This window comes from Anguilla anguilla, chromosome 6, assembly GCF_013347855.1.
Source record: "Anguilla anguilla isolate fAngAng1 chromosome 6, fAngAng1.pri, whole genome shotgun sequence".
Taxonomy (NCBI): domain Eukaryota; kingdom Metazoa; phylum Chordata; class Actinopteri; order Anguilliformes; family Anguillidae; genus Anguilla; species Anguilla anguilla.
In genome coordinates, this window is record NC_049206.1 from 26,567,261 (window position 1) to 26,589,072 (window position 21,812).

The 21,812-nt window shown below is 38.0% G+C and overlaps 1 protein-coding gene across 4 annotated transcripts in view; it reads right to left on the reverse strand.

The window, feature by feature from the left end:
- Positions 1-3,588: 3,588 nt before the first annotated feature.
- Positions 3,589-21,812, reverse strand: part of LOC118229223 (PEX5-related protein-like) — a 51,088-nt gene continuing 32,864 nt past the window's right edge. For all 4 annotated transcript variants that reach the window (XM_035421016.1, XM_035421015.1, XM_035421014.1 and 1 more), the window contains 7 exons: positions 14,282-14,401; positions 13,876-14,019; positions 11,299-11,369; positions 9,011-9,220; positions 8,042-8,207; positions 6,568-6,725; positions 3,589-5,618 (listed from right to left, as the gene is read on the reverse strand). In XM_035421016.1, the coding sequence (XP_035276907.1) occupies positions 5,429-5,618; positions 6,568-6,725; positions 8,042-8,207; positions 9,011-9,220; positions 11,299-11,369; positions 13,876-14,019; positions 14,282-14,401 (1,059 nt within the window). In that variant the 3' untranslated portion in view covers positions 3,589-5,428. The remainder of the gene's footprint in view (positions 5,619-6,567; positions 6,726-8,041; positions 8,208-9,010; positions 9,221-11,298; positions 11,370-13,875; positions 14,020-14,281; positions 14,402-21,812) is intronic.

Here is a 21,812-nt window from a genome sequence, read left to right on the forward strand (position 1 = left end):
CCATGTTATATTTTGCCCCGCTCTCCCCTAAATACCATGTCAGCTATACCAGTTTTAATCTTCACACCCACTACCATGTGCAAATTCTTTTTCTGAATGATGGATTGAATTGCCAGTACAGAAGTTCATTGCAGTGCTAGGATGATCAAGCAGGATACAAGAATAAACAAACTGAGACTGTCTGGATGTATAACAACCTTTATTTTAAAATAATTCTTTCATAGATGCCTGAAACCTTTATATATTGATTCCACTTTGCAAATGGCTTCATAACTGTATAATTACATTGCATTTACATTGGCACTGTGTAATTCCACAGATATACACATGCTTTCAGAATTACTACTAGGGCTCAATTGTTACATTATTTCCTGCTTTTCCAATAGAATTATGATTATTTAATAGTTCAAGAATATATGGTACTTTAAAGCTATGAGGATCTGTAATTAGTGTATTTACAGTGTACATTGTATGGGGCTGCCTGTTTATGTAAAATGTGAGTCAACAGTATGCATTTAATACAGTCTAAGTGTATGATATTGTTACGTAGTTACTACTGTATATTAAGACCAATCTATTATCCTCTAATTGTTTTCAAGTATAATATACTTTTATTTGTAAATAAAGGTCAGAAAGTGCTATGAGATATGTTTGCTTAATTATATTTTTCTTGTATTCAAGTAGAAATTAAATAAAGTTAGCTTAGTAATCTTGTGCATACAAAATTACATCGACTTTCAAAAATAAATGTGCATGCAGCATCACTTTCAGGTTATTATTTAAAAACATTAGGAAACATGCATTAAACTTATTCACCTGAGATGGTAAAAAAGTTTCTCCTAAAAAAATTTGACATCCCAGATCAACTCATTGCTTTGTATTCTACTCTACAATGTCCTGTACATTCTAACAGAATAGATATGCAATTGGTTGAACATATAATCTTGTTTTATCTGCCTATTTTGATATTGACTAAGCTGTGGTTTCAGCTTGATACAGGGAAATGGAAACACATGATGTGGCACTGATCTCAACAGTGTAAACATCTACACGGTTTGACAACAAATTTACAGAAGGACTTAGTACAATGTAGCACATTATGAATTTTTGTCCTTGTATCTGGTGCCATGGCAGCTACTGATCAGAGCAAAGGATAGGCAGGTAACTGATTTTTACATTTATTCTGAACCTGATTTAGATTTTTTTTTTTCTTCAGATATAGAAAAACACTCATTTAAATACGTGTTGAAAGAAACCTCTTTACTTGGCTGCATCTGTGATGGCATTACCTTGTTGCTGTTCACAAGAAATTATTTTGGCTATGACATAAAAGTATAACCTGATTTAACCTATCATAAAATTATCTTATATAACACGATCCACTTCATTATATTTTTAACAGTTTCACGTGGTATATAAAGATACTTTTTATAATCCATTATGTTTTGTTACAAATAGCTTTATGATAGCCAATGCTAGAGCATCAGTCCGGCTTCCACTGGTCACATTCCAGTTGCTATACTCATAGTTCATAGCGATCTAACATCCCATAGACCTGCACAGAAAGGCTGCAGTTTATAAACATGCTGCGTGCAGCTATTCGGCGGTGTCCTAAACTCAAGTCAAGTGGAAACTTTTCAAGATGGCTGTTATTCAAGAGGAAAAAAATCACCTTTTTGGTATCATTTTTTACATACATTTGACTTACAAGATAAGTGGAATGCATACATATAAGTCACTGATTTGTAAATTAATCCACAAACCATATTCACACTTTCTGACCTCAGTGGCTGAATATGATTTAGGTTCCAGTATACAAACATTGTTGACCAGCGAGCACCACCAATATCCAAACCAATGCAGTCAGACATATGTGCTTTATTACACTGTTTTAAACAGTATATGAATGAATATTAGGTGTGCTTTATTTTTGTTAATACATGGATAGGCTGATAAACTTGTAAGGGAAATTTTCTTTTTCATTTATACTGTTTAGAATAAATAAAAACAAATAATAATCACATATTTGCTACCGGCTAACACCTTTAGGTCCATGTCTTCATGAATGTAGTGTCTTATGAATTATTAAGTATTCAGAATCGGCCCCAGAGTACAAGAAACACTGAAGTCAAAGAATCATGACTTCTCTGGTGTTTAAAACCTAGTATAAGGGCTGCAGAAAATGTTTTTTTTTTTTTTACATAAATAAATAAATAAATAAATTAATAAATAAATACATTTATTAATTACTTAATAATAAAAACTGTGCTTTTGGTCTTTTGTCTAAAATAGGAAAAAAATAAAAGACATCTATTACATTTGACTAGAATAAACTAATTGCCAACATCATCTGTGCTAAACAAGAAAAGTATGTGAATGTGAGCATTGGGCATTTCATTGTAACGGTAGGGTGTCCCAGGGTGATTTCACACTGACTTTGTGCCAGAGCTCTTCCAGTGGCACTGTTTTACAGCAGTGAACTGTCACTGAGAACTGGGGAGTTCGTGTTAATTATATCCATATCCTCAGGGCTGTTGAGCCAATTTAAAGGTGTGCTAGTTCCTGTAAATAATTACTTTAAGTTTTTAAGCATACAGAGAGGTATGTTCTACATCATTCATGAGGGTTGAATATTTAAAATGCTCACTGTTCACTCAACAGACTGCAGACGGTCTATGGTCTTTCACAGAATATATTTCACCTTTATGTTTTAAAACTGCCACTTTCTGAGTAACTTTCTTGGAATTTATTCCACATTGATTGTGTGCTTTAAGTGAGCTTTGAAAAACACAGAATTAAGAGATGTATTTAACTGAACAAAAATAAACCAGTTATTGGTTAATAAACCAGAATTATTATTATTCTTTTTTTAAACAAATACCGAGGACTAGGTATTTATTGGGAGCCTCCAATGGATTATGAACTCACTGAGAATTATTACATAAGCCAACACATCTAATGGAATGTTTACTACCAGCTTCATCTTTCTTTTAAAGAAAGAACTACTGATGCAGGGCACTACTTAGATATGCCCTTCATGTGATACAAATATGAATATGCTCATGCAAATCAGTGACTGTTAGCAATACAGCCCTAGATACAAAGAACCAAAGGAGAGATCCCAGAGTGAGACTAATTATTCCAAAGGGCATTTATTCACTGTATTTGTAAACAAAGATGTCAGCTTTTTAAAATGCAGATATCAAAAAAGTTAGGTTTGATCTGGAAACCAAATTAAAGATATTCTTAATTACCTTGCATTTTAAGCTTGCTTTTTTTCTCCAGTGGAGGTTCCCTTTACGGAAGTTTTTAAGTGCAATACTGCATATATTAAAGGCCAGTTTGTAGTCCAGCGACAGTGTTGCTGCGACCGACGACATATGGTGGATTTCACTGGTTTTAGCGACATTTGGTTTATACTTTGGGCGACTGTGGCCCTTTGGTTGCTGCGAAGGTCACTGAGAATGTTGCCCAGACAGAAAACACATTGAACTCTGACCCCTTTGTTGCCTCTGGGGCTAGCTAGCACATTAGCTAACTAATACACTGGATGCTGACAGACTATTGTGAAAAAAATGTCTAAGAGTGGGCAAAACCTCATACACAGAGCAACCTCCTGATTGGTCAACAGGAATTGAAACACAGAATCGGCTCGCATGACCACTCACACCTGATGAATTCAAGCCGACTGTCCCCAAATTTTTTTGACATCTAAAAAAACAATGGGCCCGTAAACCAGTTGAATCCCAATTAGAAAAATCAGGAGCCCGCAACTTGTATAATGTAGGGCAGCCCCTTAGCAGACTATCAGGTTAGATAACTGTCCTGCATAGCAAGCATGTGAATAGCATTACAAATTGGCACAATTTACAATTATTATTGATAACAATGTAATTTCAATGATTGATGCTTAGCTAGACTGTTGATAATGAGATGCTCGGCTACAATCCAACACAGGAAGCAGCTGCAGCCATGTTACAGTACAAATTACCAATGTTAATATTTGGTGTTGTGAATAGGCTAGTTACAATGACACATTTGTGGTGAGCAATCTAGATAGCAAGCGTTTATGTAGGCTACTCCTGTGAATGTACTGAAGTTATTTGCTTTAACAGCAACTTATGTTATTAACAAATCCAATGTTATTAACAGTAGCCTACGTACATTATCGTATAGGGTTAAGGTTAATCTTTCAGTGGGCGATATTGGCTTGTGAGTTAGCCTGTGTTGCAGATTTGTTACAACAAGTGACAGAATCTGATCAAATAAGCTCAGTGGCATTCTGGTGAAATCCACATCTTTGAACCTCAAGCATTCTCTAACTAGAGAATTGTACTCCTCCGAATGCTCCCTTGTACTTAGGCTATATCACAAAAATATGCCTTCAGTGTATGCTTTCTCCTTTTGAGGAGCAACAGACATAATCACATGTATTAAAGCTGCTTCTTCCTCCATTATCCTCTCAGTGTCAGCTGTTGCTGGAATGTTGCTGTAGTGTGTTTATACTTTTTACCAACGACAACAGCCTCTGTCAATGTAGGGCGATGATAGAACATTCATGAATATTCCACTAATTAATTTGAGCGACACTGTTGCTAGACTATAAACTGGCCTTAAGTGGGTTACAGAGGGAGAGCAACCAAAATAAAAAATAAATTCATAAATAAAAAACCTGAGTCATTATTGAACATTGAGAACACTCTTGTAGAGACTTACGTAGGAGCAGTCACGTGTAAAGGTGGACATGGCTTTCAGTATTAAATTAAATGTGCCAGAGGGGTCTCATGTTCAGTGGTTAGCGTAGCTTGTAAAAAAGGAAAATCTGAATGATTGGCATGCATTTTAAGTAAGGCTTTCTGCTTGTAGATCCCTGGAAGGTAGAATGAAATGATTAATTGAATTATCATTTGGAAATAGTTTCCATGCAGTCTATTTTCCTTCATAACTTATTGAAGAGAAACAGTAATATAAAGTCAATGAATACAATAATCTCCAAAGAAAATTCCCATGAATTGAAACAGGTAATCTGTTGCTGCACAGAAGCTGAGCTTTGCATTCAATCGATTCAGTGTCTGGACCACTCTGACCATCATGAAATATATGACCTGGGAAGCCCATGTGGGCCTTAGTGGCATTAGCCTCAGTTTTCTACATTCCACTGAATATGTACACAACCATTTAGGTGGAACTGCTGTAAGGCATACTTGTACTATCTTCATAAATCCTTATGCTCTTCAGGGAAGTCCCTAATCGCAGTGCAAAAACATCGCAATAGTGTCTTCAAGCACTCAACCTATGCTTGCAAATGTGCTTTTCAAAATGGCTACTTCTGTACCATGTAAAGGAAAGGGGAAAAGGCAGTTAGATTTCTTTGAATATGTACACAACTTTGGATTCTTGGCTTATTACATGTGACAGGCGCTCAAGGTCATATGTCCACATTGAAGGCCTTCATGAGTAGGTCCAAGTCCCCAATGTTGGCAGCCTGGAAGAGTTCCGGTCGGTCTATCATGGAGAGTGCAATCCTCAGGGCTGCCCAGATGTTGCTGGACATGACCTGGTGACTCCTGCTCCTTCTCTGTTGGTTCAGGGCTGTCAGGAAGTTGCTCACTGCCTCCCTGTCATGTTGGAAGAGATTATCAGTTATTCACACTTAATTCTTTCTTCAATAGATTCACACTTCAGCCCATAATCACAAAACTCACATTGTACAGCAAACTTCTGGGGCCTCATTTATAAAACTGTCCTTGGATTTAAACTTAAATGCAATCTTGAGATTGTGCTTTTGCTTGATTTATAAAAATAACCAAAAAAAAAAAGGTTGCTTACGCTGGTTTAAAGTGACATATTAAACCTGTGGATTATAAATGTCAAATGAACTTCAATTCGAACAATAATGTGACTGCACCAACAGGGTATTATATTTTTATCATGATATCTTTATCATGTAATACATTGTACCGTAAGACATTCTATCACATTTTAAATACAACTCATCTGGAGCCTCATTCATAAAATGGTCTTACACTCAAATTGTATCTTAAACTGTGCTGTAGGAGATGCCGTCTGTTAGATGAGATGATAAACTGAGGTCCTGATTCACTGTGATCACTAAAGACCCCAGAACAATTTTCACAAAGAGTAGGGGTTCACCGGTGTCCTGGCTAAAATCCCAACCTAGCTCTCTCAGCATGCCACCTAATCATCCCACAGTTTAATTGGCTAAAATCGTTCTCTCCCTCTCCACCTCAGCTGATGTGTGGTGAGCATTCAAGCACAAAATGGTTGCCATGCATCACCCAGGTGGGGGCCACGCATTGGTGGTAGCTGAGGAGAGTTCTCCCCTCATCACTGTAGAGTACTTTTAGTATACAAAAAGCACTGTATAAATGCAAGTCATTATTATTATTATTATCAGTGAATGTACCAGTGCTGTATACGGTAGGTTAGCACTCAAAGGGTACCCTTCAGAGCAACAGCACCGTGGGAATTAACACAAAGTGTCGTCACATTGGGAGACAGATGACAGGTGTCGGCCCTGCTGAGTCACAGTGCTTTGGCCCTGACCTGTGAGCGCCCAGGTTGATGCAGCTGATGCCCAGGTTGTAGCGGGACCTGATGAAGCCAGGCTGCAACTCCAGTGCCTTGGTGTAGGCCTCCACCGCCTCCTCGCTGCGATCCCCATTCGCCAGTGTCGCCCCGAGGCGGTTCCACAGCAGGTAGTCCTAGAGACAAAATCACAGCTCGAGATACAGCATGTAGTAACCCAACGACTGGGTTAAAGGTATTGAGTAATTCTGTTGGGTTTTTGGTTTTTAACCCAACAGTGGGTAGTTCCACACATTTAGCCACTGAGTGAAATTAATAACTTTTCATCATGCTATATTGTCAGGGAAAATTAACTCCAAATTAAAAGGTGGGAAGCATATTTTTAATTGATGTAACATGAATTCCATACAAAATATTTTTTTTACAGTGTGTATTGGGCTGTTCCATTCGCAAAATGAGCTAATTATATCAGTATACTATACATTAGGCCAAATAAGACTGGAATATCTAAGACCACTGCTGCTTTAAATGGAACAAGGCTATACTTAAGTATATTATTGAATTCAGTGCTGTCCCATTATATAAGCTATCCTCACCCATATTGCAAAGTCTCTTCTGGATTTGACTTGGTAATTATTCCACCTGCTGGGGAGTGGAACACACAGTACTCACAGTACTTTTTGACCTTTTGATGACTACAGGTAATAATTCATCATTTGTAATTAGGTTGCATCTACTGCTTCTAAACAACCTTTTTAGGTTTTAAAATTTAAATACTCTATTCACCAAATGGGAAAAAAAGACATGACAACAATACATATTGCTGAAGTGTTACCATGATGATTAAATATGGATAAGGCAGCCATCATGCTACTGTAGTGGTTAAAAACACAGGAGCTCCACCAATCACATATCATGTTGGTAACACTACAAAGAAGAGTGTGGGCAGTGATTGGTAAATACTTTTTAGCAACATGTTTATACGCATAGTAGGGATTCTAGATGGTTGAATGTGCAGCAAGTTGAAGGGTGTGACAGCCCACTCAGTTTTGTGCGATGAATTGATACCAACAGATGAAATTTTGTTGATTTTAGTTAATCTTGTCAGTTTATTTGTGCACTATCTGCACTGAAGGAAAAGGCACTAAGCTTCACTAATTACAGAGTGACCAAATCACGGTCCAGTAAAATTATATCAATAATTTATAGATATTATGTAATCTATAAGTCTATGTCTAAAAATACAACAGTCACTTTTCTATAAAACTGTTTTTTGTCAAATTACTGGTTTCTTCTAATAAAACTCAGGGTGTGGCTATGTTGTACAGGTTTGTAGACACTACAGCATAGACTTCACACTAACATCCACTTTTCCAAAAGTTTTTAATTGTCATGATGAATAAAATTAACAATGTTCATTTTGTGCACTCAGTAGTACATTTAAAATGGATTTGCTGGGTGATGTGTGTGTCCATAGGCCTGAGTGTATTACCTCTGGTCGCACGGAAAGGGCTGCATTAAAGGCTTCCACAGCTTTGTTGAACTCAGAGCTGAGGTTGAAGAGCACACCAAGGCCTGTCTGCAGGTCAGGATCGATTACATCTGGGTTCAGCTGAGCAGCCTCTAGGAATACTTCTTTCACCTCCACCAAAAGGGAGCTGAGTCACAACAGAGGCAGAAACAGGACTCAGAACCATATTACTCTACATTATGACTCTCAGTCATCTTACTCCACATATGATGACCATCTCAACCATCTAACTCCTTATAATTCCTTATGGTGAGTGGTACTTGGGAGGCCATCAGGGGGTCCATATTTAAGAGGTCCACACCAGTCATGTGGCAAGGGGCTACTGTAGATCAATTAACAGTCCAGCTCAGGTGCAGTACCTCTTGACCATCAGTTCCCCACAGGTGATTGTGGTGAGATGAATGCCTAATCAGGAATCATGTGGCATGTGAGTAATTGAGCTTAGTTCTCCCACATTCTGTTTTTTGCCAAAATAATATAATGCAATTTAACATGTAAGTTTATAATTTTCTTTGGGGTAAAGCCTACCTTCTAAGAACAGCAGGGAGATGTGTAAGAACCTGAATTTTAAAAGCTGGAATGAGTAGTCTTTTTACAATCAAAAGTTTATTTAATTCTATGAAGCACATTTCATCTGTGGTTTGGGACCTTTAAATAATACACAATATGATTTTTTTTTTCTGTTTCACAGGCTGATTTCCTCTATATTGAATGACATAGGGTGCTCAAATAACCAGATATAAGATGACCATGCCATGTCAGCAGTACACAAATGAAACTGGAGGAATGATTACAAAATGCTTCTCTGCAGTATTCATATTTTGGTTGTATTAAATGATCAGGAGCTCAGGAGATGAATCAGCACAATTCACATCTTAAATAAAATATCATTAAAGGTCATAAGAGAAGATAAGGAAGGGAGGGGCATACCTTCCCTGGGCAGAGGTATGGGGCATCCTTTGTTGGTTTGTGGGTGAGCTGCTTAGTTGGTTGTTGGTCTTGAGCAGGTGCTTGTAACAGGGGTTATGTTGGATCCAGGAATGCAGGGCTTCACAAGCGGTCTGCTGCATGCCTATATTGGTCAGGCTCACGGCCAGAGCCATTAGAGCCTGCAGGTTATTTGGATTGAGCTCCAGACACCTGCATGCGGAAAAAACGGAGAAGGAGGGAGAGAGGGAGGGAGGACAGTGAGAAATATCGCTATCCTGTCATTAGACAAAGCATCACAAGCAACTACTGTAGTTACCTGCTGCCGAGTACATGAGTGTGCATCGTTTTACTTCAAAAATATTACCTAGCATTACTCGTATTGTATTGGTTTCCATGGGAATGGCAAACCAATACAATCAAATACATACAAAACTGTGTACATTGTTTAAAGTGAAGATCATATCCAGAGTGACTTAGATTGGACAAAAACATAAATACACACATTGTGAGCTATCAATATTCCCAGACCAGTGAGTGAAAATGCATCATCACTAAAGCATGAATTCAAGTTAAATATGCCAAACAAGAACCAAAATTAGAGACAGCAAGAGTGAAGGAGAGAAATAGAGTGGGGGAGGGGAGGGAGGCAAGGGAAGGGGAGAAAGAGAGAGAAGGGAAAAGAGTGAGGAAGGACAGGGGAGAACAGAATGCGAGACAAATGGGGAGACATGTCTGTTCTGTAGGACCTATGAACTGCTGTTCCAGGTAATCTTCTATCTAATTCAATATTTTTATTCAATTAGATTACTATTTCAATATTACTTTTATTCACAGTTTTGATGGGTTTTTCCCCCAGCCACTTCTAAATTATAATACAGTCTCTATTTAAATTAGTATTTCCTGATGTCAACTGTTTCCTTCCATTCACAATTACAATAGCTAAGCCAATTCTCTGGAGAGGAGTAGACGCATTTTCAGAGTTAATAATGTTGGAGTGTTGGTCTTCTCTCTTGCTGTATTCCACTCCAGAACTTCAGCTGTACATGAATAGCACATGCTCTGCTGGGCCAGCAAATGCCAATGGTGGGTCACCATGGTGCTAAACAGACATATCTGCGTAGCCTGTTTTAAAATAGAGCTGGGCAAATATTTTCACAAATGACCAACATTGCATGTATTTGGTAAAAGTTGATAATGGAGGGGGAGATGGAGATGTGTGGGAGATCACAACAATCACAATTTTTCAGTCATAAATGTGAAGAAATTATGTTAGTAAACTAAAATTTTTACACGAGAGACAAATGCCACAGTACATCCTCGTGTAAATTTCTCAAACACCCTTTAATTGCAAATGTCGATCATGCATGACATCATCCCATCTCTATTCATGTAATAATTCATTCACTTGTTTCCTTTGGGAATTCCAGCATGTGGCAGTGGCCAATCGGAAGCGCTATTTTCAGGGAGGTTTAAGTGCTTTTCATTTCGTTCAAATGTGTTAGCGACAACAAACCTGTGCTGCAAGTGGGACAGCAGCTTTGCTGCTTGTGGCAACAATACACCATGAGACATGGGACTGATTCCCAGCATTGGTAAAACTATGAGGGGAAAGCCGTTACAGCGCATCAATCTTCATGAAAATCACTCAAACACTGTTTCAGTGGCAAAAGCCTACTTTAGATGCTTGCAAGACAGCAAGCGCCACAGAATAAAATAAGGATCCTTGCAGGACAGTAACCTACTAGAAATCCATTGAGATTCAGTTTGGGTAGCCAAGCATTTTAACCCCCCTGCCCCTCAAGCAATCCAGTGCTTGAGTGATCTATTTGAAATTCCCCTGGATACTCGAGCACAGAAGATCATCCAAATGCTCATATTAAGCTAAATTTATTTACAGTAAAGTAAATAAAACAGAACTAAATAAAACTGAATTTTATTTTGACTAAATTCAGGTTGTGCCCTGCTTGGTAAATATAGACAGATGATTTATTGCATGCGAAGGTGGTTTTGGGTTAATTTTACCACCCATAAATGCTGATCAAAGGCATTTTCAATAAGATATTTTCACAGCATCTAGCTAAAATCCCAGAATTCCAACATCACATTAAAAAAAGCTTGTCAGAGGCAAACATTACAGCCATACAAGTGGCAATAAAGTTGACTTGTCTTTCTATCCCTGATCTTATTACGATGATAAAACCAGAATTCAGACAGCTGTTCAAAAAACCACAGCTATACTGACATGAAAAAATTCCCATCATAGAATCCCCTGTGTTCCCATTCCTTACCGCTGGAGAGACACAATGGCTGCTTGTTCATTCTCATTCTCCGCTTGTGTGGTCCCCAGCACTAACCAGGCCTGGGGAGACAGGGACATGTAAGACATAACAAAAGGTACATTCTCCAGACTGAAAAAGAGTACAAATTGATGATGATTTTCACACACTGACATAGGGCACTGCACAGTATAGCATGATGGGATGATGAGCGGAGATAATTACAAGTCTTGGGTTCTTTAAAGGATATGAATATAGAAGACAGTATGAATGCTCTTACTTTTATGTTTTTTATGACCTTCCGTACCTATGTGACCTTCTATATCTGGGTGCCACTCAAGAGTCACAAGAGCTAGCAATTTTGAATCTCTCAGACCTTGTTTTATGTTTGTGACGTCCTTGGACTGTGGGAGAAAACAGTAGTACCTGGAGGAAACCCAAGTGGACGTGGGAACAACATGCAAACTCCACACAGAAAGCCCCTGGCCAGGATTCAAACCTTGGACATTCTTGCTGTGAGGCAACAGTGCTACCCACCACCATGCCACCATTTGCTTAACTTGCTTGATTTTTTTGAACACATACAGTATGTTGAGGAATCCACTATGGAAGAACAGTTGATTTAATGATGTACCTGCTAATGATCTTAATGTCCGCCATCTCGGTGTGACTAACCGCAGGAACCAACAGGAATCTTTTCTTTGCATTACCTCCCATTTACAGTGGCTTAAGCTTCTATGAATTGGTTGATCTCTAAAATGACAGTCTTGGGTCTAATCTGAAAATATGTGCCCCTGAAAACCATGTCATGTGATCTTCCAGAAATTAATTGATGGTTCACAGAAACGCTGCACTGTACAAAGGCTCTTGGCTCTGAGACTGTGTGACCTGCTCTAAAAGAAAGCCAAGACCCCCCCCCCCCTTAGGGTAGGTAGGTGTAAATTATACAAGTAATAGGCTCCCAATTGTTTTTGTTTTTTGTTTTTTTCCAGATCGGGACCAAATTGTTGAAAATATATTCGGTCTTAATGTTGCAACTGACAAGGTATGAGATATCCTTCTGAACCAATCCGACTGGTCTGTGGGTTCCCAATTTTTTTTTGCAAGGCAAAACAATTTGGGCACTGTCGACTTGAACTTGTCAGGTGCGAGAGGTCATGCATGGGGAGTCTGTGTTACTTCCCATTCACCAATCAAGAGGAGGCTACAAGTATGCCATTTCGCTCGTGGTGCTTTGCCAATTGTATTTGACCTGTAATATTACTGTACAAATATGGCTTCAAAACATTTATGTAAAAAAGAGAAACAAGACAAACTTGTTGAGTTGTGGCAAAGAATTAGAAATACATTTCTTTTGCTGTTCTTAATCTGTGTGGTGACCAAACCTTTGACTTCAGTAAAGCACAGTGAAATTACCATTCATCCCTTTTAACTGTCCATTTTTAATTCAATTTACCCTCACAGCATGGTGCAGTTATGAAATGTCTGGCACTATGATCTTTACTTCACTCTAGTGTGTTTTTCTGCACCTCTGCACTTTGAACTGATGCACTTGTTGTACGTCGCTCTGGATAAGAGCGTCTGCTAAATGCCTGTAATGTAATGTAATGTAATGTAATGTAACACAATGTTACAATTGATGGTGAATATCCCCCAGCTAGTTGGAAGGACTGATCTGGACTGGGGCCCGTATAATCTATGCCATCATCAATTGGGAGCCCATAAACTAATCGCATTGTTACAGTCTGACTTTGCTCAGCGTGAGAGGGCATCCATACTCCCAACGTCATGACCTATGGGAAAAACTTTAATTAAAGTTTTTAAATAATTTACACCTGCCTTTACTGTCGCTGCCCGCGACTGTCCTCAGTATTCTACTCATTGTGAAGCACCTTGACATCGCCATATGATGAGAAGTGCTATGTTAATAAAGTGTATGGCTATTTGAAAATATTGTCATGTTGTAAATCGGATGTCTTTTGAAGATTCTGGCAGAGTCCCAAATTCATTCCGAAGGCAAACTTGTCTGTCTTAATTAAAAGTGAGCATAAATCTGTCATTTGTGATGGATATTGATGTATTTGAATTTTGTCACTAGCTCATTCAGGAGACATACATTATTTGTTTGGCACTACTGAACTTCACAAGAGATGCAGACATAATAATAAATTATAATTTCATAATAACTTGCTACCATGTTGACAGTATACAGTTCAGGGATATGTTCGTTTGTCATTCAGTCTTACTTGATTGATCTGTCCATGTAGATGGGAATGGTATTTGCATTTACATGTGTAATAATGTGGAAAGATTTTTGTCCGCAGTAAGATAGTGTAGGCTAAGAATTGTTGTGTTACATGTAAGATGAAGTATGGTTCGGCAAAAAAAAAAAAAAAAAAAACAGCCCCCAATTTTCACACCTCTTCCTGCTTCTTGGATTTTCAGGTTTTATGAGTTTATCTTCATGAGCATGATGCAGATCTTTAGGAATATGAGGATGGCTTGATTGAATGTGAAAACTCTGATCTTGGTTGAAGGAATTGCATTTGACTAACCACAGCTGATTACATCTACGGGAGAGCCTCTCACCTCAGAATCTTGTGGGTCCTGCAGGACAGCCGCCTCCAGCAGCAGGACAGCATTTAGTAGATCCCCCTCTCGGGATTTCTGTTGGCCCTCTTCAAAGGCATTGGGCCAGTCTTTATATGGATTTTCCGTGTGAAAGTAGTAACCCTAAAGAAAATGGAAGGGGAGAGATAGTGCCTTCTACAATGCACAGTATGACTAAATCAGATTTCCCTTACTATGAAACAATGATAAAAAATAACAAACTTAAAAGATGTCTATAAAGCACAAATTTTGAAGCACTATTGGTCCAAATTTGTGAACAAATATCATGTTTTCACCCTGGTCTTGTAGTTACTTCATGCTATGACCATGTACAAGCACAGTACTCCACAGCACATTTCACACATGCAAAACAGTGGTCTGATACCTTCTCATGTGGCGAGATGTTGGGTAGATTCTGGCCTTCCGCCTCCATGTCTTCAAGCCAGTTTCTTTTTGCAAGCTCCTCCCACTCAGACTGCATTTTATCCCAAAATTCAGTATCGGACTGGTGAAGACAGACAGTAGAAACAGCACAAAATTTGACATACCTTTCTGATTTAGTAATATGCTTAGTCTTTTGACTTTTAATTTAATTTTGAATTTTATTATGCTTTGTCACAAAATTCTGCTGAGTTAAAATAAATCAGCAAACTCAACCAATAAATTAATCCTTGCTATTGTATAATGGCTTTTAAAATCAAGTGACAAAGTTTCAGTTGGCTTAGTGATTATAGTAGTTTTCAGGCAGTAACTGGAAACAATGCAAGCAATCCAACTCTAGTACTTATGGTACACATATTGATTATAAAAAGAAAATTTAGTCTGTATTTAAATATGTATGATCTGTCTAAGTTAATTTCGAAGTTCGCAAGCCCTGAAGCTAAAAGCTCTTCCAGCAGTTTTAAACATTGAAAATATGGGCCCAGTGAGACAATCAGCTTTCTGCAATTTAAGTTCCACATTTTAATTCACATTTTGGGCATGTAAAACAAAAGAAGCTATATTTAACAAATCAAGGACATACAGATCATTGAACAACACATTAGATAATATAAAATGGTACATTAATCATTGTAAAGATTAATGGTAATTAATAATATTCAAATATGAACACTATCAGCTAAGGTAATCATTGGTAAAACTCATTACTGAAAAGAGTAGGTTAATCCCACATTGAGTAAAAGTTTTTTGATGTTCATAACATAAACAGTAAAGTGCAATTACACAGCCAACTGTGAAAACACAAGCAGCTTATTAAATAGTTGCAGGTAAATGTGGTTCTCTATCATATCATCACTATCTCTCCACCCAGACACATATTTCATGATTATGCGATTAAATAGTCATTTTTGAAATGAGCAAGAGCATGTTGATGTCATTTCGGTAATATTCATAAAATAGACAAATTTCATTGCTTCATGGCAACCATGTTTCTTATCATAGAATCTTGAAATTTGGATACATTTGAATGTGCATTGCCAACATACCCAACAGCGACCACTTTTTAACCTAATTTGCATATTGTGGGAGAACTGTCAGTTGCAGTGGGAGGGAGGCTGCTTTTCACACTCCAATCTGACTTTAGGTTCTAAATAGAAGTTGCTCAGGGGGAGACGCTGGTGGCCTTTTGGCATGCATAATCCAAACGCTGTGCCGTGCCCCTCTACCTGTGAAATTAATGCCCATGTGTGACAGTTATTCAAATGGCTTCCCAAAGCCAAGATCTGGCTGTGCACAACAGCAGTGTCCATTAAACCTGACCTTGCTGAATTTATAGAAGTCCTCTGGCCTCTTTCATGCATGAGTGTGGATTACTGATGGACTAATTGCAGAGCAGCGAAAAAAGCTCCCAGTTTCAAAGTAAAAACATTAGTCAAGATCTGGAGATGTGCTCATTCACGAAGGAAATACAACACTTTATTATGAGGTCAAAATAGGTAATAGGTTTTATGAGAAACACATCATAAGTTATTATTGTGGATAAATGAATTTTGTGTAATTTCATCAAGTGTGACCTCATTTCCAGGGACAATTTACAGGAAAATGCATTGAGTGTGGCATAGAATCAGCACAGGTAATGGAAAAGCCCTGGGCAGCTCCACACGCAACCAGCTCTGGAGATTAATTTCTCAAACCAGGGAAGTTGAATAATGTCGTGAAGGAGTCTTGCAACAGTAATTAAATGAAAACAGTACATACTGTATGTCAAATCATACAGAATCCCTTGAGTTCTGTTATTTTGGAGAAACAAACTGATACAGTCATGTAATTGCAACAAATGAACTGTACAATCAGCCAGCATGTCCAAAACTGTGGTAGATGGGTTTGTATGTAAATGTAAACTATACACACATCTTATTTTGGATTTCATTTTATTTAACCCGTGTTCTGCTTACTGATTAGCACATATGCAACTGTTAGCCTGGGGTAAACTGTTATCCTTTTTGCAAAAATACTGAATATATACCACATATCTTTTTCTCAATTCTAAACAATATAAACTATATACAGTGAACTCCATAATGATTGGGACATATTTTCTTTTTTAATTGGCTGTATACCCAATTTCGGATTTGTAATCTAACAATCCACGTGGTTAAAGTGCAGATGTTCAGCTTTTATTTAAGGGTATTCTTTTAATTCTATAAATTTTGGTTTCATCATATAGAAATTACAGTACTTTTTTCACATATGCCCTCATTTCAGGTTAATGGCTGCCATTTACCTCTGCAAAAAAATATAAAAAATGGCTGTGCTCAGACTTAAACTGGGTGCATAAATGCCAGAAAAGTAATGAATCAAAGAAGAAAGAATGGTGTGCAGACCTTTGTTACTTCTCTGCCATTTACCTCTGCAAGAATAACTCAACATTCAACAATGAAAGTGTCATTCGTTTGTGATAAATGTGAATTATATATTTTTAAATCCACTATAATTAAGCCATGGGTGCACGGATTACAGGCATTTAGTGGATGGTCTAATCCACAGCAATTTACAAAAATATTTTTAAACATTGCATCCATTTATACAACTAGATATATACTGAAGCAATGGAGGTTAAGTACCTTGCTCAAGGGTACAACAGCTACCTACGGTGTCCTACCTGAGAATAGAACCTCTGACATTTAAATTACCCATTATACTACACTGCGGCCAAATAAATCATGTTTATCTGTGAAAAAATGAAATAAAACAAGGTTTCCATGCAGTAGAATACTGATATTCATTGTTTTGACATTCTCTAATATTTTTCATCTTTTCTTATTATATGTAAAGAAACCACAAAGGCAAAAAGACATAAAGTAAATCCAGATGATGAACAACAAATAGAAACACAAAACAAGAACCAAATTCTGAATTGGTTCAGACACTGGTCATGAAGTTTTCGTTTTTTATTCTACCTACTGTATAGAACAATTTTGAAAAGCAGTGTGTGGTTGTTAAGCAATTATATCTTCAGTATCCACAGCATCTAATTATAAAGGGGGAAATAAACTCATGATGTTGACACTGATGTTGTCGTCACTGTGAGGTCATCCACGAAGGCCCTTGAAGGTTGTCCTTTGCAAGTCTTGCCCAGAGGGTCTCTGCACTCTGTTTCAGACGACTCGGCTGACATGTGCATGGCAAGTGTGAAGAGGATCACTGAGATTGTAATAGCAGTGATAATTCCTTTTCTCCAAATGAAACCAATCACGTTCTGTTGTCCCAGATGTGGCTCTAAAAATGAAATTGCTGTAATAGTCCAGGATGAGATCCTTGATCTTCTCTGGGACATGAGGTCGAATACAGTCTTCACAAGCTGGTGTGGTATCAGTCCATATTAATTAGCAATGCATAACACAACCAGATGTGCCCCCGTGTGCTTCTCTGACCAGCTGTGTGACCACTCTCCTGTGTGCTCCAAGTACCCTGGCGATTTCAGCTTTCTGCAATGAGGTTAGTTCTTGTGGAGAAATGGTCAGTCATTGGGCTAAGATACTGAAGGATATCTTTCCATCATCTAAGAGCAGTGAAATGGTGCTGATCGGCACAGTGTTTTTCCTCTTTGGAAATCCAGACCCCCTGTGCAGCCCTCTACTGAAATGCAACCTTACCCCTTTGCCAGATCACCTTCAAGATCTTTCAGAAATGATGGAGGAGTTCTGGGCAGTGTTTGTATACCTTATAAGAGACTCCATTTAGCTGAGCTAGCTTAGGCACCCTTCACAACCTCCTGGACCTCACACCACCTGGCTCCCTCACATAAATTGCCACTGAGGCATCTGACAGATTCACCAAAGCCTCGTACACTCCCAGTACTTGTTCCCTTGCTGCATCAATACAGGTCTTGTGGAGGTAGCCTCTTTCGAACAGAAAAGATTTCCACTACACTTCTGATCAAACAGCTTTTTTATTAAACTCAAGGGGTAGCTTTGAAGGCAGCTCACTAATTGGCTCTCTCCCTCCCCTGTTGCCTGTGCCATTCTGATTTTTGCTGTGACAAATGTTTATTCTTGAGGATTTTCTTTGAAGCTGAGCTAACAGTGGTCTTTCTTCATTGCTGTTTATTTGAACTGCAACCTCAGGATTCTCATCCTTTGTCTCAGATATACTGTATCTTGGTGGTTCAGAGTATATGGTGTCTTGCACACTCTTATTTTGACTGTGGTAAACCTCTTGGCAGCAAAGCTGACAATGATTGCTGATGTTGTCTATAGCTATCAGTTATGTCGAGGATCCTGAACACATCCCCCTCAAACTGGAGCCAATCCGTTTGTTCGCGTTTGTTCGTTCAGCTGGTGGCCACTTGACCGATCCATCTATGTTCTATTACTCTGATAGAAGCTGAAGCTTCTAGTGCTTGGAGGCTCTGGGCACTGTCGGGTAACTCAGAGCCAGGTTCCTCCTCCATATAACCAGGTATAGTTCCTGTGTTCTACATTGTTCTCTCCAGCTCCAAGAATTTAATTCTGCCCTGGTGGATCTGAATGTTCTGAAGTTCTTGCAGACCTTGCCACAAACACAACTAATACTCGTAATTTGTTTGGTACAGCCATCAACATTTAGTCTGTCTGACTGAGGTGTTGATTCTCATCCTGTTTTGGGTTTTTCTGGGGATATATCTCTCTACGATAATCTGTAGCTTATTTAAATATCTTCCTCTAGAAAGTTGCAGGTTAGGCTGCTACCCCTTACTGACCCAGTTGCTGTCTCTCAGAGCTGTCTCCTGTCTTTCTCATTATCAGTCCATTTCTGGATGCCCATTGGCAAGGCCATAAATAATATTTGTACAAAAACATCTAGAGATGCATTTGGACTCTATGACAGCCCCTAAAACCACTAGGTGGATTTTTGTGAAATTTGGCACACTGCTAAAGGACAGTCCAAGGTATTACCACAACATAATAATTTGTGGTCATTACATTAGCCACTCTAGTGCCACCAACAGGCCTAATTTTGACTTAAACTTTTGTCTGTAACTTTTTAACCGTTTGGCCTAGAGTCATGACATTGTTTCTCTGGATTCCTTTTGTCCTGCTGAGTTCAACATATGCATCTTAATGTGTATATATATATATATATATATATATATATATATTGTAAAAAAGGCTTAAAAACAACTGAGTAAAACAAGACTTGTAAAAAGGACTAATAATTTATTTTAAAAACACCAACAGTACAAATGTTAATGGCTCACCGTCCTTCCCCCGTCCCTACTGACACTCTTAAATAGTTGAGCCAATCAGTTGCACCTGGTTACAATCACAAATTAAATTAAACAATTCAATAATCAATTAAACAATGAATACAAAATCCATTAAAATTAAATTGAATCAATTAAACAATTAACAAACTAGTGAAGGGCCACTCCTTCACAATATATATATATATATATATATATATATATATATATATATATAAGGGTGTGATGCCAGATAGTTGAAATCTCCATTTTTAGAACCAATTCCAGTTTCAAGCGGAAACCAATGTGGTACGGTTTGGTTTTGTTATATGGAAAACATTTTGACAGAAAGTGGAGGTTACAACTGGCTGGTCTTATAACATAAAGATCATAATTTCGATTCCCAGATAGGACACTGCCATTGTAGCCTTGAGCAAGGTCCTTAACGTGCATTGCTTCAGTATATATCCAGGTGTATAAATGGATACAAAAAAAAAAAAAAAAAGTTGTGTAAGTTGCTCTGGATAAGAGCGTCTGCTAAATGCCTGTAATGTAATGTAATCTTTGATTATCATTGTGTGACACTTAACAAGTATACTGTCTACAGGGCAAGACTACATATACTGTGGTTGTTAAATTTTAATGCATTATATTTGCATACATTGTTGGATAATAGGTCATTAGTGTAATATTCATTCCTCACTGTTCCTCACTGAATGTCGAACAGGAGACATAAATGTATAATGTTTCTTAACTAAGATAATGTTCCATCATTTTGTTCTCTTTATCACTTTATCAGTGTGTTGACCAAGGAAATTGCTTCTGCATTCATTTTTTTTCTCAGAATGTGAATGTAATTCAGACTCACAGTATGTAATTCCACTCCCTCTGTGATTAGTCCATATATAGCATTTGCATTTCAGACATTTCTAAAATGATGTTTAACCAGTCTTTCTTCTAAAAAAAAAAGACTCATTTTGACACAGCAGTGTCCTTTCACCTTATGTGTTAGCAATCAGTTTGAGTGTTGCATTAAATTATGAATGTACCAATTTCTGAGAAAGTATAATAAGTTTTACTATTTGACTCAATACCCCCAGTTCAGTTTAGAACATCACATTCAGCATTACATTCAACTTCCAACTGATGACTGAATCCTGTGCATTAAACTAAGCACAAAATAAGCTGGATTGCATCACTGGTAGTAAAGCTTATATAGAGCTTTTACAAACTCTCAAAAATTGAACCAACAGCCAGGGCCGGCCCAAGGTTTTTGGGGGCCCTAAACAAAAAGTCTATATGGGGCCGTCTGTTTCGGTCGAAAACCACCCCCCAAGCCCAAGCCAGCAAGATTTGGCACCAATAGAAATATATTTAGATTAATAAAAAAACCATTGTTTTAGGGAACACAATTATTTATTAAAAATATACTGTATATTTACATATATCTTGGAGGGAGGGGGCCCTGAACCAATTGCGGGACCCTAAACAAATGTTTACTTTGTTTATTAGGTCGGGCCGGCCCTGCCAACAACTGCTGTTCAGTTATCTTGTCCTCTTTACATTCCATTCCATTATACATACTTATTAGAATAATTCTTCCTGGGCATGTCAGAATTTCCCAACAGACACATTTGCTATTTGTACAGCTAAAGAAGTACATTTAAGATGAACAAATATGCAGAATCACAAATTCAGTGTACAGTTTCCAAATCCTCAACCATTCGACTTATCATTGACTGCAGCACCAGTAAAAAAGAGATGCCAAATTATGTCTAAAACCTCACATCTGGCATCACCTTTCTGCATTCTCAAATATACAATGTTTTAACTATAAATCCACAGGAAATGCAGAGTGCCTTTTTTGGCTTAAAATTAGTTTTTTTTAGATGGATGAGTCCAATCTAAATGCGCAGAGCCTTGCTGGGTCAGCAGAATCCAATTAGTCTTAAAACTGTACAATGTCAAAGTGGCTTTGGGAGCTTTTGTGGCGTTGCATTGAGATCGCAGTCATTGGGGGTCCTCGATGTGTTGCTCTCCATAGACCCACATGGTCAGCTCATAGCTGCAACAGTTACTGGAACCTCTGCATGCTAACCATAGTGCACTTGAAATTCTCTCACAGGCTGTATTTAAAGGTTTGCTGTGCAAGTCTATGCTTCTAATGAATTGGTCATGTAGTTGTTCTTCCAGTGTGTTGCCAGATGGTGGCTAATGCTTTCAATGCAGCAATGTACTCTACAAGCATTTT